General features: G+C 39.2%; 1 protein-coding gene across 4 annotated transcripts; it reads right to left on the bottom strand.

Annotated features, from left to right (window-relative positions):
• Positions 1-936: 936 nt before the first annotated feature.
• LOC127430120 (nuclear mitotic apparatus protein 1-like) lies at positions 937-25,877 on the bottom strand. Of its 4 annotated transcripts, none has more exons than XM_051679619.1 (24): positions 25,809-25,877; positions 25,458-25,507; positions 25,293-25,378; positions 23,722-23,801; positions 19,926-20,011; positions 19,699-19,767; positions 19,479-19,569; positions 19,103-19,250; positions 18,266-18,402; positions 18,061-18,172; positions 17,233-17,350; positions 17,003-17,143; positions 16,760-16,873; positions 12,140-16,570; positions 10,474-10,683; positions 10,216-10,379; positions 9,834-10,119; positions 9,428-9,632; positions 9,133-9,269; positions 8,550-8,894; positions 2,327-2,413; positions 1,747-1,986; positions 1,518-1,566; positions 937-1,174 (listed from the first exon to the last, which is right to left on the bottom strand). In XM_051679619.1, the coding sequence occupies exons 2-23, from the start codon at positions 25,497-25,499 to the stop codon at positions 1,555-1,557; spliced, it is 7,341 nt and encodes a 2,446-aa protein (XP_051535579.1). In that variant the 5' UTR covers positions 25,500-25,507; positions 25,809-25,877; the 3' UTR covers positions 937-1,174; positions 1,518-1,554. The 4 variants fall into 4 exon arrangements, with proteins under 4 accessions (XP_051535579.1, XP_051535580.1, XP_051535581.1 ...); XM_051679620.1 differs by lacking the exon at positions 1,518-1,566 and having other exon boundaries at positions 12,140-13,363; positions 14,015-16,570; XM_051679621.1 differs by lacking the exon at positions 1,518-1,566 and having other exon boundaries at positions 12,140-12,709; positions 14,015-16,570.

The raw sequence follows: 25,877 nt of genomic DNA, 5'->3' as shown, positions 1-25,877 counted from the left end.
AGAATGGGGAAAAAATGTGATCTCACTGATTTGGACCATAGCACAATTGTTGGCTTGAGTATTACTTTCTTCTGCTGAACACAAATTGAGATTTATAGAAGAATATCTCAGCTCTGTAGGTCCATACAAGTGAATGGTGACCAGAACTTTGAAGGTCCAAAAAGCATGGGGAATCATAAAAGTAATCCATTCGACTCCAGTGCTTAAATCCATGTCTTCACAAGCGATATGATAGGTGTGGTAGAGAATCAGATCAATATTTAAATCCTTTTTTACTATAAATCTCCATTTCACATTCTTCTTTTGTTTTTGCAAATCGCCTCCTACTGGGCAGGGAGGAGAATTTATAGCAAAAAGGACAAATATTATCGGTTTCTCACCCACACCTATCATATCGCTTCAGAAGACATGGATTAAACAACTGGAGTATTATGGATTACTTTTATGCTCCCTTTATGTGCTTTTTGGAGCTTCAAAGTTCTGGTCACCATTCACTTGCATTGTATGGACCTACAGAGCTATTCCTTTAATACAATAAGCTCATCCTCTTTATTACTCTTTCTCACAGTTTTCCTTTGAATATGATTAACTGTATTTTGCCAGATTAAATGAAATAGCATGGTGACAATGCTCCAACTTAGCTACAACTTCAATGCATTCACTTGCTACTGATATACAAGCTAAGGTGTTCAGTAAGAACTGCCAAAAGCCCAAAAGGCAACTATTAATTCCACTGTTAAGAATGCATATGCTTTTGAAAGTACTGCCAAAACTAATGTAGCATAATTTCTGCACTGTTAGCGGCATCATACGGAAATCCATCAATACGTATATCCAAACATGTTTCTCCTAACACTTTTACAACCCTTCTGAAATATTTCGACATTCATGTTTAATTTGTTCCTATTAAGCAATGGCTGAGAAAGCGCCAAAATATTTGACGTATAAAGGACTTTATTTTTATTAAACAAAGAATACATTTAGATATAATATACAGCATATATACAAACAATTATATGAAACAAACAGACATTAAAACCCCTGCATCCCGTAAATAAAAATAAAACAATCTTTAGATTAAATAAAAAATAAAGAGTTTTGGCTTTAAAACAGAAAAGAAAAAGGTAGGTTTCTGTGTGAAATCCTCAGTTCAGACCTTTATCCTGAACTTTATCTGTGGAGAGAGAAAGAGATATCAGACAAGATTCTTTGAATGATTAAGAACATAATAATTTCCCTCACACACTCCAAGAGTAAAATTATATTCGATATGTTAATCTGAAACTTCCACTCTGAAATTACTCTAAAGTGAGGTTGAGTAACACCATCATCTCCAGGTGAGATGATTAGAGACGCAGTGAGAACTGACTCCACATCAGTGAGATTCCACCACCAGACATATACAGCACTCACAAAGCCACAGTTTAAACCAGTGAAATCAAACCAAAGGAAGAGTGAAATCAACCCACATACAGGTAGAAAAAAAATAACTGCCCCATAAAAATACAAATACATACAGTTAAAAACTCCAAGATAGATGGACATCGCAGTTGGTCAATGTGCTACCTAAACACACATACAGCAAATACTTCTTACATCCCTGCAATTTCTAACCCTAAACTTTGAACCATAAATCGTGAAAAATAAAAGTGCATTTTATGCATTTACCATATGCTTGTGTCTGGATATTCATATCAGAAATGAACCTGCTCAAGTCAGGCCTGAGTTCATCACTGTATTTTGTACCTTTTTGGCATTGGAGGATTTGGGAGACTTGTTGCGGGGCGACTTTCTCCGAGTTGAGTCTAGAGGTGACCTGCCGTCAACTGCGCTCATTGCAGAGCGAAGAGCACGGCTGGCCACGGCTGGAGATTTGCGGGCGCTGTTACGCAGTTTGTTGAGGCCTCGCTGTAGCCTGCTATCACCACGAGTGTTGGTCTTTGGAGTATTTACAACAGTGAACATGAGAGATTGCCTTCGCTCAGCCTAGAGTTGAAAAGTGAGAAGAAGATAAAAATATTTTTAATGACACACATGCATTCACACAGCCATCTAAATGGTGGATATACCATGCACTTCAATTTACTATAGACTAACTCTAAAAGAAATCTTGTATTTTTAGAACTAAATTCTGTTCATTTAAGAAAAAAGAAAAAAAATAATTTATCTTTATTATGAAGCACTTTTGCTTTTGAGGGCATACCAAAAAGGAGTGCATCAGATTTAGTTAACTACTGGGTCCATTGTAAAGCAATTTTGTCTTCAAGAATAACTAGGTTAGTAACATAAAACTCACAAACACACACACAAAAGTACTGTAACTTACCGGAGAGTTTGGACGTCTGTTTTGAATGTTGGTGTGTCTGCCTTTAGGCGTCATTGGCCGAGGGAAGCAGCTTGCCAACTTCTTTGCCTGTGGAAACAATATCATCTGTAACCGCTTGCAGCTGCCAAAAATCTCAAGTTAAGATTTTACCAAATAAAATGGAAATATCTGCCAGAATCAATCAAGTGAGATCACCAAATGAACATTTATATTAATAAAAGAGAAATAATATCAGAATTAGGGCTGGAACTAACGATTATTTTGATAATCGATTAATCTAACGATTATTCGGCGATTATTGCAACGATTAATCATTAGCTCTTAGCCGATTATTCAGCTTGTGCCCCGACTTAAAAGGTTGTATTAAACGTGCTTACTAACAATAAAGAGGACAATATTATCTTTTAAAAATACCTCTAAATGACATTCACGGAATTAAAGGGGGAAAAAAAGCTTTTTATTAAGTTTAATTCAAATTCAGTAAAGAAACTGACTGCAAAAAATCCTCTTATTATCAAGTGTTTTGTCTTGTTTTCCATTTAAAAGGGTCTAAAAATCCATAAAACAAGATACATTTACTTGAGAAGGAACATATAAGATATTTAGACTTGCTTTAAGAGAATGTACCTGAAATATAAGTGTATTTTGTATATGTGTATTTTTTCACTTGGTTACAAGACAAAATATACTTCTATTCAAGATCTATTCTCTAAAAGCAAGTCTAAATATCTGCTGCTTCTCCGGTGAATGCATCTTTTTTTAAATGATTGTTAGATATTTTAAAATATGTGTATTTTCATTATTATATTCAACGGGGTGGGCACGTGACCCAGAGCAAGATGGCTGCTTGAGATTTCGCTCTGCTCCAGGCTTGGGTTAAATCCTTTATTTTTCTCCAAGTAAACTTGAATCTATCAATTAATCACTACCGCAGAGATGCCTAAGCAGCAGCGCGACAAAGATTTTCCTACTTTTTCTTCGACCGGACATAGTTACAATGTTTAGAGAATTGTCTGGACACACCTCTTCAAAACGGGACGTCTGGTCACCCTACTTAAACGCAACGAGAAAACAATCCCACAATGAGAAAACAATCCCTCATACAACATTTAATGCCATGACCTTATGAATTAAAGACTTGTTGCTCCGATTTAAGGCCTTATTTTGGGGAAGGGCAAATTAAGACTTTTTAAGACCCGCGGAAACCCTGAGCTCAGCTCCGATGCCTTCACGAAGGGCAGATTCGCCTTTTTGACAGTCCTGAATCAGCTGCTGCTTTCTTGGAAACTCTTAACTGAGGTAATCTTCTACTCTCTGCTGGTTATGATGGAGGAAAATGGACATATTCAACACTGAGCCCCCCCAATCATCTTTTGTTGCTGTGCTGAAAGATTGTGTAACAGAGCTGAACGTATTTATAGTGCTTTTATTGATAATAAGAAATTATTATTGGGGGACTCACAACAGTGTTTATTGTTCAACCTGGAGTTTGGATGTTGTCTCGAGTGACTAAGCTGCTATTTGGGGTATTTGTATCCTGCCGTTTGGAGACAGGTTAGGGGAGGGCAAGCGCTGCAATTTAGATTTTTTATATTTTGTGTTTTTCATTCTGTCGATTCTCTGCTGCTTAGGCTTCTTTTTCTACATCTCTTCTTTCACTCACATTAGTCTTTACCCGCTCAACTCTTATTACCTATTTGTATTCCAATTTCACAATCCTCATGTCTGGATCACTTAAACTCGTTACTTGGAATGTCCAAGGGATTGGCCATGTAATAAAAAGGAAAAAAAAAAAATGTAACGCATCTGAAAAAACAAAAATCTGACATAGCTCTGCTCCAAGAAACTAAATTATCTGACGCAGAACATTTGAAGCTTAGGTAGGTCTGGGTAGGTCACAGGATAAAAGAGGTACCTCCCTTTAATTCTGGAACACGAAAATACAGATCTATTTTTTTTTTTATCCCTAATCAATTTTTACATGCAGTTCAGGCCTGTCGTATTGACTCTATCATTTTATCGGACAACGCTTCAGTACATATGCATATTGATCCAGCTTTCAACATCCCTAGAACTTCAAATTGGAGGTTCAATGTCTCTTCTGAATAGTGACCCTTTTTGCGCTTTTGCTCTGGACAGTCTATCACAATTTTGGCTTGACAATAGAGATTCTCCAGTGTCTTCTGCTATGATATGGGATGCGGCTAAAGCTACGCTACATGGACATCTTATCTCTTACACTTCCCAACTGAAGAGAGCTTGAGAGAGCAATAGGGAAAACCTTGAAAAATAAGTTACTAGGTTAGAGCAAATACATAAGCAATCTCCCACAGTCCCAAATCTAAAAGCGTTGGTGAATGCAAGGACCAAACTGAATATGGATCACAATTGTCACATTCAAAAGCTATTGCTTTTTACCAAACAGAAATAATATGAATTTGGTAAAAGGTCCAGTCGCTTACTTGCTCATCAATTGAAGAATCAGAATAACGATCGTTCTATTAATATGATAAGGAATGAGGATGGTGCCATTTCAAGTGACACATTGATTATTAATAATACATTTAGAGATTTTTACAAATCTCTTTATAGCTCAGAGACGACTAACTCGAAAATTGTTGCTTATCTAAATGATATTGCATTGCCTATTATTGCTGAGGAGGACCGCTCTAGATTAAATGCACCATTTACAATGGAGGAAGTCTGGGCTACAATTCAGGCCATGCTGTGCGGGAAATGTCCGGGCCCAGATGGCTTTCCGCTAGAATTGTTTTAAAGGTTCTGGCTGAAAATCCATCCAATTCTTATGCCTGCTATTAATAATATTTGGAAAGGTGTTATTCCAACTTCTTGGAGATATGCTTCTATTAGCCTGCTTTTAAAAAAAAAAACAGACAAAAACCCTTTGGAGTGTTCGTCTTACAGGCTCATCAGCCTTCTTAATGTGGACTACAAGATAGTTGCAAAAGTACTGGCCCGCAAACTTGAAACAGTGCTTCCTAAAATTATAAATCCAGACCAGGCAGGTTTTGTGAAATCCAGGTATGGCACGGATAATGTGTGCCACGCTCTTAACGTCATACACTACTACAACACTCATAAAAACCCAGAGATGATTATATCTTTGAATGCCGAAAAGGACTTTGACCATGTGGAATGGTCTTTTTTGTTTCAAGTGTTTGGGTCAGGTTCTAATTTTATTAGTGTGATTAAAACCCTTTATGCAGATCCAATAGCCAATGTCAATACGAATGGCCTGATGTCTGAGGGATTTCCAGTGCGTAGAGGTTGTAGACAAGGTTGCCCTTTATCACCCTTACTGTTTACATTAATCATTGAGACTTTGGCCAAAGCCATCAGGACTGACCCCGGTATAAATGAGATCACAGTGGATGGGGAAAAAAGCACGTAATCACCTTGTTTGCAGACGATGTTCTTTTGTACATAGGAAACGCGCAAATATCTATCCCGGCCGTTTTGAACTGCTTAGCTTCGTTTAGTGCTGTGTCGGGTTATACAATTAATTTGGGAAAATCTTTTACCATGTCTTTTAATATTCCCTGCAATCTGTCAATACAATCCCCTTTTCAGGTTTCGGAGAGAGGTCTTAGATATCTGGGTATTAATATCACTCCTGATTTAAATAAATTATTTGAGACCAATTATTCCCCTCTAATTAAACATTTTTAAAACAATTTGAAAAAGTGTACTTCTTTGCCGACTTCCTTTCTCAAGAGAGTCAACGTTATAAAAATTAATATTCTTCCTCGATTAAATTATTTCAGAATCTTCCACGGTATTTGACACCAGCATTTTTTAAATCGCTGAACTCACACATATCTCATTATATATGGAATAATAGGCATCAGAGAGTTCGATTCTTTAAACTCAGTAAACCAAAAGATTTGGGAGGTATTTCCTTGCCTAACTTACAACTTTACTATTGGTCAGCTCAACTCAAAATGATGACGAATTGGCTAATGAATAGGCAGGATTCTTTATGGGTTGACCTTGAATCTCTAGCTTGTTACCCTAGAAGACTTGAGTCCCTCCCCTTTATCAACAATACAGATCAAATAAATACTCTTAATGATAATGTAATTGTGTATAATATATTACTGGCTTGGAGGGATGTGAGAAAATACTTAAATATTCCTCTGGTTATCTCTGCTCGGTCTCCCTTGGCACTGAATCCTGATTTTCCGACACAGATTAGGAGTATTGGCTTGATGGAGTGGCGTTCCAAGGGTTTGTCAGATTTCTCAGGCTTGATGATTTCTGAATCCCTAAAGTCATTTTAACAAACTAGAGTTTAACATTTCTTCTACAGATTTTTCAAATATATCCAAACTTGTCATTTCATAAGTCTCTTTTAAGGCAGAATGAATTCTGCTTAAATTTATCAGAACTAGAAGAAGCCATGATCTCAGTCAAATCTCTCAAAGGGGTTATTTCAAAGTTTGTTGTATTGTGATTCTTCAGCTTACGATTCTCTGAAGCCGTTATGGGAACGAGATCTGGGGGTTCAGATTGGACTAAGATTTGTAATGGAATTTTTCCAAAATGTAATGTTCAATTTCTATTCATGAACAAAATGTTACATTTTTTCATAGGATTTATTTCACACCTATTCGCCTCCATAAAATTTTCCCTAGTTGCTCAAATCTTTTTTTAAAATGCAAAACATATAAAAGGTAAATTTTTCCATTTATTTTGGTCATGTAATCGCATCCAGACGTTCTGGAAAAAGGTTCATTCTGTGATCCAGGAGATAACCGGTAAACGATTCATCTCATCCCCTTCATTTTATTTGTTGAACCACATTTCTGAAAACTTTTTTGATGCAGACACCAAGTCTCTATTAACAATCCTTCTATTTCTGGCTAAAAAAAATGTATTTTGTTGCGGTGGTCTGCACCCCAGGTTCCCATAGCTGCCATGTGGATATCACAGATATCTGCTTTTTTTCCTGTTGGAGAAACTAACTCATGACCTCAATCATAAATCGGGTAAATTCTAGAGACTCTGGAAGCCTTTGCATTCTTTCTTACAGAAACTCTGATTGCCTGTTCCAGGAAGACTATGAATTTTTGTTTCTATGCAATCTATGCAGGAAGAGATGTACATATACATATAATTTAACTTGTTTTTTTATGTATTTCAGTGCTTTTTGCTTGTTTGTTCGTTGATGTTATTGTATGTGTTTGTTAAATTTGAAAAAATAAATTATATATATATTATATTTAACATTCTCAGATAACAATCTTTCCTTCTGCAGTATAGCTGCTAAAGAAAATGTATGTTGTTTTAAAGGAGTTTTAGATATTTATATTGGAAAACAAGCCAAAACAAAAACAAATCAAAAACGTATTTTGTTGCCGTGTATAATGGGGCGAAGACTACCTCTCTCACCTTTCTGTTCACTTCAATCCATCTTTAACTCACAAAAACAAACAAACTCTCTCTTATTAATAAAGCTGCGTATTGACATTTTTCTTCACGATAAGAAATGCACAGTGGCATGTATTATGATTCAATAAATTGCGAGCCATCATGTTATAATCTAGCTGCATTAAGCGTGTGCGCTCGAGGGACGAGCGTCCCTGCAACAGAGTGCGCTTCAGCCGGGTGCAGTTTCTCCCCTTTAGATCGGGACACTTCGCGCAACTCATAGAAGAGGCACTGACCGCACAGAGAAATGGCAGTTTCGGAGTTTGTAGTTATTTACATGATCTGCTTCGTTATTATTTGAACTTTATTAAAGTTATAACGCATTAAATATAACTGCATTTAAGATGTAATGCCGGGGTGTTTCCTTTAAAGAGCTCCGGCTCTGCTTATTCTACAATGAGTGCTTCTGTATTTACTTATTTTGTATTTTTGCATTATAATTCCCTCATACTTCGCAATCTACATCACCATAAGCTGTGAAATAGTGCATCTGGACTGTGAGCTATGTAATTCTTCCTCTCCTCAGTCAGGCGCGAACTGCAATGCTGCTCTCACACGTCATCATTAGAGTTTAATGTGATCCCATGTTACGTTAAATGAGATCAAACGACTATTCGACAATGAAAATTTGTCGACAAATTTTCATTGTCGATGTTGTCAGTAACGTCGACTAATAATTTCAGCCCTAATCTGAATATATATATATCTTATACATGGATTTCGGACAAGGAAATAATAGGGGCCGTAGTATCCCATTCGTGTTCCCTCGTACCTCAGGTGTGTCGGGGCCTTGCAGCTGGGATCCAGGGCGTTTAGGGGCTAGTGGGCTACGTGCATTTTCTGATACATGCACATTTGAGGTTGTTTTTGTGACCTGAGAGGCCCGGTAAGCAGCGGTGCTGGATCGGATCTGACCCGGTAACATGGTGGAGCGCTGGGGCTGGGACTGTGCAAGAGCTTGGCTTGAACTTGCTCCTGGTGCCAAAGAGAGGCGTCTGGAGTTTAAAGATTCCATGAGCTGACCCGGAATCATGGATGCGCGGCGAATAGTCTCGTCCGGGTCACCCATCCGTAGATCGTCGTCCGTTATTGTGAATGAGGGAAGTCCCAGACTGGGCTAGAGAGGCAGAAGATTGGAGAGTTTGATTCCAGATTCAGGCAAACAAGGTAAAAAAGCAAGAGAGGAAACAGTGGGTAGAGAGTAGGGAGAATTGGACTGGACATGACATGGGCCTGACTTCTACCTGCATCTCTACGATACCACAACTCTTAGACAATGGTTCACTTTAAAATAAGCAGTACAAACAGAGGTAAGTACATATGCCATACAAATGCAGTATATATTCAATGCATACCCTGGACTCCAGTGGGTAGCTGCTCTTCAGGTGAGGCAGACAGGCTTTGTTTCGCGCCTGCAGTTCAGCAATGCGCATCCAGTCATCAGCAGCATGCTCTGGTTCATTCTCTGCACCAATACAAAACGTACTGGTGGCTACACACAGAAATGTAGTTAATATATTACATTATACAGCACTGCTCAGTGTCACAAAGTGTTGTAACAAACTCATACAGAGTAATTCAAAGCAAAGACTTCTGAAAATATTTGCATATTCTTCTTGTGAAAAACAGAAGCCAAGTAGAACAACTCACCTCTTGGTGGACCAACACTGTGCACAGCACTTCTGCGATATCCAGGCAGACTATCAAGTTTGTCTGTTTTTGATAAAGTTGCTCTGGCACTTTCCTCAGAGAGGTCCAAGGACACAGGCCGTGAGTGGTGAATTGCAAGGTTGGGCTGAGATCGGGCAGAGTGAACACTAGAAAACGACTCCTCCCCATTAACACTTCCTGATGTCTTTAACCAAAACAAAAAAACAACAACAAAAAAAAAACACCATTACTTCTGCTAACTAGTACTACAGTAAAAGGACTCGTTCAAAGAGCCGTAATGTGTCTCAAGAGCCAGATGATCCCATACAATTATCAATTAACTCAGTTTAATCCAGTAAGGTGCAAATGGTCAGTAGAAGGTTGTGCACATCCCAGCATACCCCACCTTAGCCATGGTGATGTTGATAACCTGTGTGGTACGTCGCCTGCGGGCAGAGGCTGTGAGCTTCTTTGCAGAGTCCACCACGAGATCGCCAAATGAAGTGATGCTGGTCTCCAGTTTGCGTTCAAAAGCATTGTTGTGGTCATCTTTCCGTTTGTTACCTTGTTGACTCATAGGTGTGAAGTAGAGAGTCTCAAGGGATTCTGCCCCCAAGGCTCGACGTTTAGCAGCCAAACGCTCTGAGCTACGTACAAGTGGAGTGCTAGACTCACCTGGCACTGCTGAACGACTGCCGAAATAGGGAGAAAAAGTACAAAGATGCTGCATGAGTTACCTTAAAGAAAACTCTGCAAGGTACCGGTACAGTAGATTAGGCTAGAGTTACCTGCCAGCATTGAGCGAATCGTTCAGGTCAAACTCCAAGCTGTCGGTGCTGGTGTCATGCCGGGTCTCTGGAACTCTGGCATACATACCATCTCTGACTCTCACCTCCCCAGTTTTATCAGTCATTTTCTTCTGCTCTCGCAGTTGCCTGTCAGTGAAGTCCACCTAAAACACACACACGTAATCAAGAAACTTTTCAAAAGAGACTCAAAACCTGATTCAGTCATATTTCCATCTTCTTATGAAGCCATAGACTAACTTGAGCCTCCAAGCTCTTCAGTTTGGCAACAAGGTTCTTCTCTTTGGTCTTTGCCTGGTCTAAGTTCATGCGAGCCAATGTCAGCTCTGTCTCCAGAGCTTTGACTTCTCTCTTGCAGGACTCCAGGGAGTGCTCAAGAGTCTTGTTTGTCTCCTGAGCCTCCAGCAGCAGCTGCTTTTTACCATTGTAGTGATTCCTTGCCAACTCCACCTGAGGAAGAACCGTATGTCAGCCATTGAGTCTGCTCAATAATCTTCAGCCCTATTCGGACGGCAATTCTTTCTCAGGGTGACGTCTGTAGAAGTAAATGTTCATGGCTCCTCTGTGATAAAACTCGTGCGTGTTGGATGACAGTTAAATCACGGAGGACGAGGCAGACTTTTTGTCAATCACATAATTGCAGTTGCGCTTGTTATATGGAAAATTAATCAATCCACAAACTGTATCCTCTGTATCTGCATTTAAATATGTTTGGAATTACACTAAAGTGAAAATAAAAATGTTAAAGCATGAGGAAACCGTGCTGCAGACATTTACAGTGTACATTTTCACATACGGAACAAGCCAAAATTCTTGCAAAGAGCAATTAAACCAATCAAGAAACTGTAGGGACAAGACTGTTTATCAACGCAGCCAAATATATCAGTAACGTTTTGTCACCCACATCACCTCATTGCGCCGCTTACGCGTTCTCTCCTAAGTGCACGCAAGGAGATATAGAAGCCACGCATATCACGGACAGTAAAGTTAGTTAAAATGAAATTTAAGGAGCTATGGTAAAAATGGTTTTCTTATGTTTTATCTATCAAAATGATGGATAACATTTGGAATTATCTGTCAGTGTTTAAAAAGTGGAGGTGGAAATTAAACCTTTTAAATAAGATAGACATTTACCCGGCAACTTTTCTGGGACTACTCGACTCGTATAAACGAGTAGTCATGCAAGCCCCATGTATAAATGTATTTAGTAAACGTTTATACATTAAAATGTGATATTACAATTTTATAACATTGCTGCCATAATAAATGGACCATTTAAAAAGTTTACATGATCTGGCTCTCGTATTTCTTTCCCTTCTACTTAAGTTCCCACTCACTATGGTGGAGCAGCGACATCATTTTATTATTGTGAATTATTAAAAAACAAATTCTGTTACACAATCCTCCAACTTTCACAACTGTCCATTACCGGCAGAGCTGTTACCACGTGCAGCGCAAACGTACGGCACGTAGCAGTGGTCAAAAAGGATTTCCAAAACAGCTTTTGTATTATAAACTCAGAGATGTGGAATTGGACGGTAATTAACTTACCACACGACCTTGGTGTTTGTCAAAAAACATTAGGTAATTTGGCCGGGAATTTTCTCGTGGAAGGCGGGAGAAAAACAAGAACTTTTCGGATTCGGTTTGCAATAAAATCACTGACTACCCCCTGTAAATGCTGAAATTACCTCACGTCCCCATGTAAAATAATTGCCGTCCGAATAGGGATTTACATGAATTCACCACTTAACATATGTGCGTTTACTGTGAAGTGGAACACTTTAAGGGTAGGTGGTATGAAATGGTATCAACTTGATTTCACAAAGCATTTCACTTCAGCAATGAGGATTCTAGAGAAAAAAACATTATTCAGAAACAAGGAAAGATTAAATTCAATCCAGACCTGTGTTTTGCAGTGTTCTACTGCTTCTGACTTAATCTTCAGTTGTTCCAAGAGTTCATTATTCTGCTCCTCCCACTGTCGAGCAGTGTTTTTAAGAGTAAGGATAGAGCCACTTTGCTCCTCCACCTTCAACTCCAGCTCGGCTCTAATCCTCTGGGATGCATCACACTCTCTTTGGAGAGACTGGCTAAGAGAACATAGGTGGTCTCTTTCCTTCCTCATTATCTCCAAATTTTGCTGGTACCCATCCAGTTTATGTTTGTCAGCATGAAGCTCAACAATTCTCCTCTTCAGGTCCTCCTTTTCCTGATGTGTCTCAAGGATATATTTTTCCTTCTGTTGGCACAGCAGTTCCATCTGCCTGAGCTTCTGATCCAAAGACTGCAAGAGATGGTCTTTGTCTGTGACATCACGACTGACAGTCTCTAGTTGTCCCTGAAGGATTGCAACCTTCTTCTCCAGCTCGCTGTGGAGATCATCTTCAGACTGTTGGGACCTTAATTGTTGATCCTTTATCTCATTATGAAGAGAACTTATTTGAGCTTCCCTCTCAGAGGCAAGAGTGGAGACCTCCAAGATTTTGGCTTGAAGTTCACATACTTTTTTCTTAGACTCTTCACGGATGATATTCTCATGATCCTGAGCCTTTTCTTTTAGGCAAAGCTCCTGCTGAAGCAAGATGAGCTCAGATTCTTTCTGCAAAGCCGTAGCTGTCATCTCCTCTAGTTGGTTCTGAAGAGCAGCCAGGTTTTCCTTCAATGCATTTTGTTCATCCTTTAACAAAGACACTTCCTGTTGTTTTGGTTGTTCATTCAGAAGGGAACTGCTGATTTCCTCTTTAAGAGATGATACTTTAGATAACAGGTGGTCTCTTTCCTTCTCCAAAAAATGCTGGCACTTGTGCAGTTGTTGTTTCTCGACAAGAAGCTCAACAATTTTCTTCTCCAGGTCCTCCTTTGCCTGTTGTGTCTCAAGGACATCTTTATCCTTCTGTTGGCACAGCAGTTCCATCTGCCTGAGCTTCTGATCCAAAGACTGCAAGAGATGGTCTTTGTCTGTGACGTCACGACTGACAGTCTCTAGTTGTCCCTGAAGGATTGCAACCTTCTTCTCTAGCTCTCTGCGGAGATCATCTTCAGACTGTTGGGACCTTAATTGTTGATCCTTTATCTCATTATGAAGAGAACTTATTTGAGCTTCCCTCTCAGAGGCAAGAGTGGAGACCTCTAGGATCTTAGCCTGAAGTTCACTCACATTTCTCTCAAGCTCCTGAGCTTTTTCTCTAAGGTTATCTTGTTGGCGTAGCTCATTTTGAAGCAAAAGAAGCTCAGATTCCTTCTGTGAAGTTGTGGATGTCACCTTCACCAATTGGCTGTTAAGGGCAGCCAGGTTTTCCTTGAAAGTGTTGTGTTTAACCTCTATAACAGACATTTCCTGTTGTTTCTGCAACTGGTTTTCTTGGTAGTGGCAGATTTCCTCTTTGAGAGATGTTACCTCAGTTGACAGGTTGTCTCTTTCCTTCCTCAATATCTCAAAATTCTGCTGGTATCCTTCTAGTTGTTGTGTCTTAATAAGAAGCTCGACAATCCTCTTCTCCAAGTCCTCCTTTGCCTGATGTGTCACAAGGACATCTTTCTCCTTTTCTTGGCAAAGCAGTTCCATCTGCCTTAGCTTCTGTTCCAATGACTGCAAGAAATGGTCTTTGTCTGCAGTGTCACGACTGACAGTTTCTAGTTGTCCCTGTAGGCCTCCGACCTTTTCCTCCAGCTCTCGGTGGAGCTCATCTTCAGATTGTTTGAACTTCAATTGTTGATCCTTCATCTCATCTTGAAGAGAACGTATTTGAGCTTCCCTCTCAGAGGCAAGAGTGGAGACCTCCAAGATTTTGGCTTGAAGTTCACATACTTTTTTCTTAGACTCTTCACGGATGATATTCTCATGATCCTGAGCCTTTTCTTTTAGGCAAAGCTCCTGCTGAAGCAAGATGAGCTCAGATTCTTTCTGCAAAGCTGTAGCTGTCATCTCCTCTAGTTGGTTCTGAAGAGCAGCCAAGTTTTCCTTTAATGCATTTTGTTCATCCTTCAACACAGACACTTCTTGTCGTTTCTGTTGTTCATTCAGAAGGGAATTGCTGATTTCCTCTTTAAGAGATGATACTTTAGATAACAGGTGGTCTCTTTCCTTCTCCAAATTATGCTGGCACTCGTGCAGTTGTTGTTTCTCGACAAGAAGCTCACCAATTTTCTTCTCTAGGTCCTCCTTTGCCTTATGTGTCTCAAGGACATCTTTATCCTTTTGTTGGCACAGCAGTTCAATCAGTCTCAGCTTCTGATCCAAAGACTCTAGCTGATGGTCTTTATTTGCAGCATCACAAATTGCAGCATGTAGTTCTCCTTTTAGGGTGCAAACCTTCTCTTCTAGCTCTATGCGGAGATCACCTTCAGATTGTTTGGACTTCAATTGTTGATCCTTCATCTCATCTTGAAGAGAACTTATTTGAGCTTCCCTCTCAGAGGCAAGAGTGGAGATCTCTAGTATTTTGGCCTGAAGTTCACTCATCTTTCTCTCAAAATCTTTACGCATGACAGTCTCAAGCTCCTGAGCACTTTCTCTTAGGGCCTCTTGGTGGCAAACCTCCTGCTGAACCAAGAGGAGCTCAGATTCCTTCTGCGAAGCTGTAGTTGTCAACTCAATCAGTTGGTTCTGAAGAGATGCAAAGCTTTCCTTCAGTGCATAATATTCATCCTTTAACAAGGAAACTTCCTGTTGTTTCTGTTGATCATTTTCAAGGTAACAGCAGATTTCTTCTTTAAGAGATGACACTTCAGCTGACAGGTGGCCTCTTTCCTTCTCCAAATTATTCTGGCACTCATCCAGATGTTGTTTCTCAGCAAGCTCAACAATCTTTGTCTCCAGGTCCTCCTTTGTCTGAAGTGTCACAAGGACATCTTTATCCTTTTGTTGGCAGAGCAGTTCCATCTGTCTCAGCTTCTGTTCCAAAGACTCCAGCTGATGATCTTTGTCTGCAGCGCCACAATTGGCAGCTTCCAATTGTCTCTGTAGATTTCCAACATGCTCCTCCAGCTCTCGCCGAAGATCATCTTCAGACTGTTTGGCCCTCAATTGTTGATCTTTTATTTCACATTGAAGAGAAGTCATACAGGCTTCCCTCTCAGAGGCAAGAGTGGAAACTTCTATGATTTTGGCCTGAAGTTCATTCACCTTTCTCTCAAACTCCTCACACCTGGCTGTCTCAAGCTCCTGAGACTTTTCTCTTAGCGTTTCTTGAAGGCAAAGCTCCTGTTTAAGCGAAATGAGCTCAGATTCCTTTTGCAAAGTTGTAGTTGTCGCCTCAGTCAACTGGTTCCGGATGGAAGTCAAGTTTTCCTTCAGCACATTTTGTTCTGCCTCCAAAACAGATAATTTATCTTGTTTCTGCTGATCATTTTTATTGTAATGGCAGATCTGCTCTTTAAGAGATGCTACCTCAGCTGACAGAACCAATACTTCCTCCTGTTTTTCTGACGCAGTCGAAGAAGCAGAGAGAAGTTCTTGCTGAAGTTTCTTAATAGTGTCCTCATGCTCTTTACAACTTTCATTTATTTCACAATTTTGTTCCTTAACAAGCTTAAATTTAGTGTCTAAAGAGACGTACTCATTCCTCAGATTTGTGATCTCCTCATCCTTCAGGGATATTTGTTCTGACAGTTCCAGAATTTGAGTTTTGACGCTTTCAATTTTGGTCAATGCCTGACTAACTTTGCTTTCTTCCTCTGTTTTCTCCTGTCTGAGGATACTAATTTGCCCCTGTAGCTCTCCGATGGTCTGCAGATGCTCATCAATTTCCTGCCGCAATGTACATGCCTCCTTGGTCAGGGAAGCTTTATCTTCTACCACTTTCTGATGCTTTTCCAACTTCTTTTCATAGTCCTGAAGGGTGGTCTGGGCATTCTGCAAGTCAACCATGAGGGCATTCAGGGCATCCTGCTTTGTTTCTCTTTCTTTTTCCATGCCCTGGATCTCAGTTTGTAGTGCATTGACCATCTTGTCTAAGCAGGCTACCTTCCCCTCCAGCTCCCCTCTCTGCTGGCGAAGTTCTGCAGAGATTGTTATCTCTGTTGTCAACCGAACTTCTACCTGTTGCAGCCGAGAAACATCACTTTCCAGAGCTGATATCTGTGAAGTAAACATTTCCTTCTGAGTCATTAAGGCCTTCTGCAATGCCTCTCTCTCCATACGGATGCTGCTGACAGATTTCTCCAGATCAAACACCAACGTCTGAAGTCTTGTGGTCTCCTTTTCAAATGAGCATCTTTCCTGGACTAGCAAGGCTTCAACTTCTGCCTTCTCTTTTTCAAGACGGGAAATAGTGTCCTGAAGCTGAGCACGTTTAAGAGTCAGCTCTGACAATTCTTGTTTAAGTTTCTCCCACTGGAAAAAATAAAATGGGTAAATGTTAGTCAGAATTAGTCCATTCTAGGAAGATGTTTTAACTTTAAAAAGTACAGTCATTAAAAAGATTTAAGCCATTTTTGTTAACTGCTCAAACAGATGCAGGCAATTTCACAGACTCTGACAAGGCAACATTTTTATTTTAGACTGAAGAACAGAACATCTCACCTCCATGATGGGCCCCATCACTTCTCCTCTCTCTTGAGACTGAGCTTTTTTGAGTTCATCTTCGAGAACGGAGATCTTGCCCTGCAAGATCTGAACTTGCTCATTCAGGCACACCTGCACAGGGGCAACAAATATGAATAAAAGACAAAAGAATACTAGTCAGAGAGAGAACAAAGCAAAGACACACAATGATTAGTGCAATAAAAATAAAAACTGCGTTTCAATAGTATTCAAGCCATCTACCCTGTGTGTGACCACTTCGTTTAATTCTCTCTCAATAAACTCCTTTCTTTTCATCCACTCAGCCTGCGATGTTTCGTGTGTCAGAGTGAGCTTAGCGACTTCCTCCTCAGCTCTTGCCAGTTGGAAAAATGTGTTTCGCACCTGATGGGACAAGAGACAGGTGAGAAAGGAATCGGACTATATAGTTTCAAGCAGGTTTAAGGAAAAAAGACAGAGAAAAATAGTCTCACCTGAGCAGCAAGAGTTCCGTTTTCCTCAGTAAGTTCATCAATCTTTTTCTCTTTCTGTGAGTTGTCGGTTTTTAAGTCTTGACATTGTTTAAGAACCTCATGCACTCTACGGAGAAGACTATAAAAGGAAAAAAAACCTAAAGCATTAAAAGATATTAAAATGTTTTACATCAGAACAACTTTTTATTAGCTTGGCTGCAAGGCCAAAATTATTATTGGAAACCCAAATTTTGAGCCTTTAGAGACACTTGCTCAACAGTAATCTTATGCTGCCTTCACGTGCTATCGGAATTATTGTAAATACGAGTTTCCCACTCGGAAGTTGCACATAAATGACCCCTCAAGTCATAATTACGACTGGGAAACAATCGTCAAAATAAAAAAAAATAATTTTGATACCCGAGTTTCCGAGATGGGAGGAGCTCTAAACTTTCAACATGGCTGAGGAGAGTACAGTTTCTGGAGTGAATGACAGGTTTTGTTCATTTTTCTAAATACAGTTAATTGTTAGCTCTTGCCGTTTTGGTCAAATTCATTTATGTATATCAGCAACCATTCTATGCATGTTGTACATTTTTACACTGTGTAAATAGCTTTTATTTTACCAAAATTCCATTATCATCAGCAAGCTAACTGAGGGATATAATGGTGTCAAAATAAAAGTTCCTCATGAAATATGTATGAATGAACCTGGCGTCGTCCATGTTTCCTGTTCTTTCCGACAACAAAGCACATGAATATGACGTACTCGTAATTACCACTTCAGAATTGGGAAGTAGGATAATTCCGATAGCACATGAAGGCAGCATTAGTCTCATTGCACCTCACCTCTCATTCTTCTCTTGGAGCTCCAGGAGTTCAGCTTTATGATCTTTCTCTAACTCTCCCTGCTCCCGCAGCAGACGCTCCACCCTGTGCTGCAACTGGGAGATCAAGCCCTCTGTGTGCGGAAAAAAAGAAAAATCAAAGAACCTCACTGTGTAAGAAAATAAACTGCAATATCAGAGGTGATGGGTGTGTATATCCGAAATACCTTTCTCTGAGATGATGGCGATCTGATTTGCTAGTTCTATTTCTAGCTCGTCTCTCACGTCACCCTCATGTGCCAGTTCCTTCCGGAGCTTTTTTAACTGAAAATGCGGTGTGCTCATGATGTCTTGTACTGGAGAGCTGAAAATCATGGATGTACAAGAGTGTTTTGGTGTTCTAGGTGCAACATTACAAGTTTCCAGTGTCAAGTAATATTCCCAGCCCAACTGAAATGTTGCAGATGACAAATCAGAGCATATTTGATGCTTAATGTACTAGGTGGAGCAAGACATCGGACCAACTGTGAGTGAGCAACCCAGCACTAAGCACTGAAAATGGAAATCAAATGACCAACTTGGTGTGCGACACCGCTGATGGCCGCATTTGGTTAGGAGAAGCTGTAAAGCAACTTCTCGCACATTTTTTGCAGGTCCCATCTAATTAATTCTGTTCAGCTAAACAGAACTGCAAAAATAATGACCATTTTCAAACATGTTTCCAGAGGACTCCTCCCATACACCACTGGTCAAGCAAACAGTGAAGTCTTGCCATGAAAGCATGCCATCAGTTAGTGCTGTGTCTGGTTTAGACGCTCAAACAACCAGAGCAATATTTTTACAGCACCAAATAGCCACAATGTTTACACTTTGAGGGAAAAAAAAAAAAAAAAACTACGACTGGCTACATGGACTGCATTGTCAATAAGCATAACCTTGCTTGACAGCTTTATTGACAAACTATACAAAGATACAAGTTTCTGAAAAAGCTTATTCATTTTATATTTAGGATTATTCTAATCAACCAGCATTCTTCTCCTTCACCATAGCCTTGGAACACCTACCCGTCAGAGCTGAAGGCCACTTTGCAAAGCTCTTGAAATTTAACTCTAGGAGGACGTTGGAACCGACCAAAAATCGGAGACTCATCATCAGTATAGAATGAAGAGCAGCCACTGCTCTCAGTGCTGGATGTGGAGGAGTTCATGACAGCTACAGAGCAAGAGAGACAGAGAGAGATGGTAATAGACCAGCAAAGAATAAATTAATTTGTTTACCCAAATCTTACTGTGTCAGGATGCTCAAACAAGTGTCATCATCTTTGCGACATCTTTATATATATATATATATATATATATTTCACATAAAGACGTCAACGGCGGTGCAAAAAAGGGATTAAGGGACAGTATAGTTAAAATATCTAGTAACGTGGATACTTACAGTCTTGGGTTAGAAACTGATCTAGCCCTTCGTCTAATGATAGACCATCTGCATCATCTTTTACTAAATGAAACATGGATGCAATCACCGACTGACATAAAAAGAAAGAGAGAGAGACATTTTCAAAATGATCCACACAAAATTCAACATTTGAGGTAGCACTCGATATGGAGCTATGGAAAGTAAGTGATAGACTGTTGGTTATCAGTAAAAGACTCACCTGTGCATTTGCGCTCAAAGGTTGCAGGTTGTTCTTTTTAAAGCTGCAGTAACAAAGCAGAATTGCCACCTGTGTGCACACATTAAGCACACAAATAAATACACAACATTTCACCTGCACATCATTAAAAGAATAGCTAAGCTAATAAAGAAAAATATCATTGATTATTCATGTAGATTACAGTAAAAGTCATTTACAGTAAAGAACCGATATGAGCAAAAACATACCTTGGCAAGCTGAAGCTCCAGATCAACTTCTTGATCGATTTTCTGTAGGATGAGGGAGCTCTGTCTTGTGGTGAGGTGAAAGTCATCTACACAGATGAGAGACGTTATATGTGAGGTAATACATACAGGTTATATGTAACGGTTTCGAAATCTCACTTATCTTTTTTCTAAATGTTTGTGTGGGACCATCGCATATATCAATGACTGATATATGTAGCCAATTATTCAGACCACACCCCAAAATCCGAACACAACTGGTCAAAAGAGACGCATACTACCAGGTGTTAATGGTTATGACGCCTATTAATACGCATCTTAATAACTGGCAATAAACAGGGCGCACACACACACACACACACACACACACAGCAGCAGTGTGTCTGTGAGAGACAGTGAAGTCAAAACTGATGCTCTAGGTAAAAATGGTCCTTATTTTTTTATCTGTCAAAATGACGGACAGCATTTGAAATTTTCCGTCAATCTTTAAAAAAAATCTGTAAATGGAGAATTTTCGGTTAACGCAAACCCTGATTGAAACAGGAAGCTTGTGCGAGGCATATCTACTCTTCAACTACTTTCTTGCAGGGGCCAGATTATCCAGATGAAAACTCAATTTCGCTTCATTTTAATATACATTTTGTTAAATTACTATTACAATTTGAAAAAAAAATTCAGAACTTCTTAAACTACTTCAAAGAGTTCTCATCAAAAAATCCTCCATGTGCAGCAATGACAGCTTTGCAGATCCTTGTTATTCTAGCTGTCAGTTTGTCCAGATATTCAGGTGACATTTCACCCCACACTTCCTGTAGCACTTGCCATAGATGTGGCTGTCTTGTCGGGCACTTCTCACGCACCTTACAGTCTAGCTGATCCCACAAAAGCTCAATGGGGTTAAAATCCATAACACTCTTTTCCAATTATCTGTTGTCCAATGTCTGTGTTTCTTTGCCCACTCGAACCTTTTCTTTTTGTTTTTCTGTTTCAAAAGTGGCTTTTTCTTTGCAATTCTTCCCATAGGGCCTGCACCCCTGAGTCTTCTCTTTACTGTTGTACATGAAACTGGTGTTGAGCGGGTAGAATTCAATGAAGCTGTCAGCTGAGGACATGTGAGGCGTCTATTTCTCAAACTAGAGACTCTGATGTACTTATCCTCTTGTTTAGTTGTACATCTGGTCTTCCACATCTCTTTCTGTCCTTGTTAGAGACAGTTGTCATTTGTCTTTGAAGACTGTAGTGTACACCTTTGTATGAAATCTTCGGTTTTTTGGCCATTTCAAGCATTGTATAGCCTTCATTCCTCAAAACAATGATTGACTGATGAGTTTCTAGAGAAAGCTGTTTCTTTTTTGCCATTTTTGATCTAATATTGACCTTAAGACATGCCAGTCTATTGCATACTGTGGCAACTCAAAAACAAACACAAAGACAATGTTAAGCTTCATTTAATGAACCAAATAGCTTTCAGCTGTGTTTGATATAATGGCAAGTGATTTTCTAGCACCAAATTAGCAATTTAGCATGATTACTCAAGGATAAGGTGTTGGAGTGATGGCTGCTGTCTAGACTTGATCAAAAATGACTTTTTTCAAATAGTGATGGTGCTGTTTTTTACATCAGTAATGTCCTGACTATACTTTGTGATCAGTTGAATGCCACTTTAGTGAATTAAAGTACCAATTTCCTTCCAAAACAGCAAAATCTGTACATTATTCCAAACTTTTGGCCTCCAGTGTATATTTAATGTGCATTTACAAATTGAGAATAAATGTATTCATCCAAAAGCTGAAAAATGTTGCTTTCAGAGGCTTTATATGGAGTTAGGATGAAAATAAGGTGCATTTAGAACTGTTCTGAGACCAGTGCAGACAGACAGCACACTGGAGGTTAAGTCATTCACTAAATAGGGAGCAAAGGAGCATCCTATAGCTTTCCTATACATCAAAGTGCATTCAGTCCTAAAATTCGACCAAAAGTTCCGTTTCAGGCTGCAGATGATTTGGCAGACATGGGACAATGATAATCAAAACTTAGATTCAGAAGTTATAATGCTACATTTTATTTTAACATGGTTGGCAGTGATTTGATGATGCTGGCCATTACTTTGAATCTGAATTATTTATTCAGCTTTACAGAAAATCAACTGTAATGTCTAAATGTCTCAACCAACAATCATGGAAACCAATAATTTGATGAAAAATCAAATATTTATTTGCAGTTTATTTATTGGCATTTTGTCCAATACTGTCTATTTTCTGCCACAGTTTCACTGTCAATTTCCTGCACACCAAAAGTAATGCACTTTGTAAACCCTATTTAGTGCTGTATTACAAATAAAAAATATTAGTAGTATAAAACACATTGTTGGCCTACTGTTGCACTGCACTTAGGCAAATTACCAAACAGTTGGCACTCCGTAGTGATGAACGAGTGCTTAAATTGATTTGCTGCATTTGTTACCGCTTTGGCGGCAGAAATAAAGGTTCAGGCTCGGACATGTCTGTTTGATGCGCTCATGCTGCACTTCTGATGTGCTGCGCTTGCGACACCTGCATGTCACCTTTAAAATTGAGTGACTGTCGAATGTAACATGAGGAAGGCGCAATTTAAAGCTTTATCTTATCTCACCAAGTTTATATGATGTTGTGTAAATGTCTCTAAATTAAACTGATTTGGATTTTAGAAAAGTTCTGAAAAAATACAATGTCTTATATTTGTGCAATACCGTCAATGAGAAGATTTCAACGGTATGATAACCGTCTGTTTTAAAACCGAGGTATATTGTGAAACCTTGACACCGTTACATCCCTAGGTGCTACTAGTTACAAAAAGGGAAATGGAAAATGCACACAGCAGTCACACTTGGGTCTCAGGAGGATAATAAAAAAGTGTTTTCACACTCTCAACTAACAAAAAGTTTTTGATTATCTAAAACATAATAATCACGTTAACACTGTATGGTTATTGTTCACAAAATATCAACCAACATCAGAAAAAATGGTCATCTAATGTGGTAGTGTCATTCTGCACAAAAATACATTTTGATAAATTTTATTTTGGGAAAAAAAGAAAATGTGTGTTCCTCCTGTTTCTCTTTTCCTCCCATTCATGAGGGAAAATTCGTCCTGCAAATATCATGAATTTGCACGCAGGAGATTATGATTGGCAAACAGAGAACAACCTGATGATGATGATGTTTGGGATTGTGAATGCTGACTCTCAGCTGTATATAGAACAAAATACAGTCAGGATGCATGTACGCAGGGAGAATAAAAGCTAAACTTTTCTATGGCTCTTCTTTGAAGATTCAGTTTTCAATATCGATTTATCTTTTGTTGACTAAGATGTGCTATATGAGCTGACATCACTTTTGTAACAACTGTGGAGATAATTTTTTACATCTGTAGATTTGACTGCACTCCACAGCCAAGCAATTTAAATAAACACTTGCTGAATAAAACACAATCAATGCTCACATACACGTGCGGGTCCATGATTTGCAAAGCAGTGTAACTGAACTATATAGCCAAAAAAGCTTAAACACACACGCTCCGGTCCGGAGAACTTGCGACAGCTGAATGCTGTTGCACGCACCAATAAGCGTTGTTAAACTCACCGCTGAGTTCTGTGCTAAGAGTGCATGGTGTTTCAGACTGCGACACAATTTTACCAAAAGCCAGATTGGGCGGGCCAATTTACGAGCCCTGCTGTATGCAGAACACATACATGAAGCTATATGTGTACAACTACAGATTGTGTACATCCACCTTGTTTTAAACAATAAGAAACAACTCACAGTGCAATATGCTGAAGATGATTTCCACTTTGTTGTAAAGAGATAAAGTCTTCAATTCCCCATCAGGCACTTTACCCTGTCTGGAATGACACATTTGTGAAAATACAAGACGTTAGTGTTAGTTGTTTAGGCATTTCTATAGCACCAAGAGCTGGGTGATACATGAAAAATTCACACTATATTCGAAAAATTTTACTGACAATATAAAGTTAAGCAACACTGTGAATATTTGCGACGATCTTAATGCACTTTATTTGGCCATTAAGTTTACTAAATGTCATGTCATTAGACAAGTTTCAGGACTCACTTTCAGTATGGTAACATTACTACAGATGTTTTTTTTAATCCCCTTTTTCTCCCAATTTGGAATGCCCAATTCCCACTACTTAGTAGGTCCTTGTGGTGGCGCGGTTACTCACCTCAATCCGGATGGCGGAGGACAAGTCTCAGTCGCCTCCGCTTCTGAGACAGTCAATCCGCGCATCTTACCACGTGACTCGTTGTGCATGACACCGCGGAGACTCACAGCACGTGGAGGCTCATGCTACTCTCCGCGATCCACGCACAACTCACCACACGCCCCATTGAGATCGAGAACCACTAATCGCGACCACGAGGAGTGACTCTACCCCATGTGACTCTACCCTCCCTAGCTAGTCAGTGTCAATACACACTGAGCTACCCAGGCCCCTTACTATAGATGTTTTAAAGCTGAAGTATGTCATTTTTGTGACACTAGCGTCACCGAATGCAATTGCAAAAATAAACAATGTTTTCAAAACAGCTTTCTGACCCCCACCCCCCACCCTTGACTAAGAGATAGCCCCGCCCCAAATCACACCACTGGCTGAGCAATGTTGTTGTGGCAGGTCTACGCGGGTCACTCAAAACAAACACATGAATTTTTATAGCACCACAGAGACACAGTGTTTACAGTTTTCGAGAAAATTAATCTATGAATGGCTAACTGATAGTCTCTGCATATTAAGATGGGATATAAGAAAGTATTTTAACACCGAACACAAAGTACTTCAGCGGGAAAATAATTTGGCTGGGAATTTTGATTAATTTCTGATAGATTAAAAATGCTGATCATCACTCAAAAATGTTTACGGAGGTCTCCATGAGACATTTGTCATATCAAAAAACATGTTTCAGTAAAAATATATATAGTCAAGTTAAGGTTTATTAATGTAGCACATTTAAAAGCAACAGAAGTTGACGCAAAGTGCTACACAATTCAGAAAAACTAAATAGAATCATAAAAAAAGTATTAAAAATAAAATTCTAAAAACAATCCATTATATTGGTGCATTTCTAAATAAAATGATTAGATAGAACTCTTGTTATATGTAACTGTGTGGAAAAAATGCAATGCAACTGTATTTTACTTCTTGCATTTTCAATCTACTTGGCTGCAATGACCATTTGGCCAAAATGATGGTTCCTCTGATTAAAAAAAAAAAAAAACACACACACTTTTAAATATGTCATCAAAAGGAGAGATATATTTTAAAGTTATCCCAAGCCCCAAAAGTATTCATCCAAAAGCATCAAAAATCACAACTCACAGTTTGTAGCAAATCCTCAGGAGTTGATGCCCATCCTTCAAATGGGTAAACTGTCCAACAGGCTCCTCTGGACACACGCTGTTGATCTGTTTAGACACCAGTCACTAAAAACATCTCTTACAACATTACAGTGTCATTACATTAAATATAATAAATATGACTTACCCATATCAAAAGCGCTCCCGCCTTGGCACCACTTAACTTCATGTTGGACCCTAAAAGCACAAAATAATTAAGAGAATAAACAAACAAGGCTACTTTAGTAAACCATTTTAATATTGCATACAAACGTATTTTAAACGTACCCAAAACATTAGACGTGCTCTGTAATACAAAAATATACAAAAAAGTACAATGGTGTTTAACCAGTAAGTCTGTTTCGCTTTGTTACTCTGCAACGCTCTGCCAAAATTTCAACAACATGACACCAAGGCAGAAATAATACCCTCATTAAATAGCATATAAAACTAAATATACATTTTAGAAAATATTAATATAAGCGAAAACATTTTTTACCCTGATTTCACCGCGGGATGAAGTGCAGACGCATCGAATCACTCGCCGTTTCCAGATTCAAACTCAGAC

Source organism: Myxocyprinus asiaticus, chromosome 39, assembly GCF_019703515.2.
Source record: "Myxocyprinus asiaticus isolate MX2 ecotype Aquarium Trade chromosome 39, UBuf_Myxa_2, whole genome shotgun sequence".
NCBI lineage: Eukaryota > Metazoa > Chordata > Actinopteri > Cypriniformes > Catostomidae > Myxocyprinus > Myxocyprinus asiaticus.
Note: the sequence above shows the minus strand (reverse complement) of the source record. Positions and strands in the feature narration are given on the sequence as shown.

Bases quoted from the DNA above. Each gene is read 5' to 3' on its own strand.
- LOC127430120 (XM_051679618.1), bottom strand. From the start codon at position 25,499: ATGAAGTTAAGTGGTGCCAAGGCGGGAGCGCTTTTGATATGG. The intron at 19,251-19,478 runs GTAAGTATCCAC...CTTGCTCTGTAG, and splicing joins TCAGTTTCTAACCCAAGACT to CTGTCATGAACTCCTCCACA. The intron at 16,874-17,002 runs GTAGATGGCTTG...GCCCCTGTGCAG, and splicing joins ACGAAGTGGTCACACACAGG to GTGTGCCTGAATGAGCAAGT.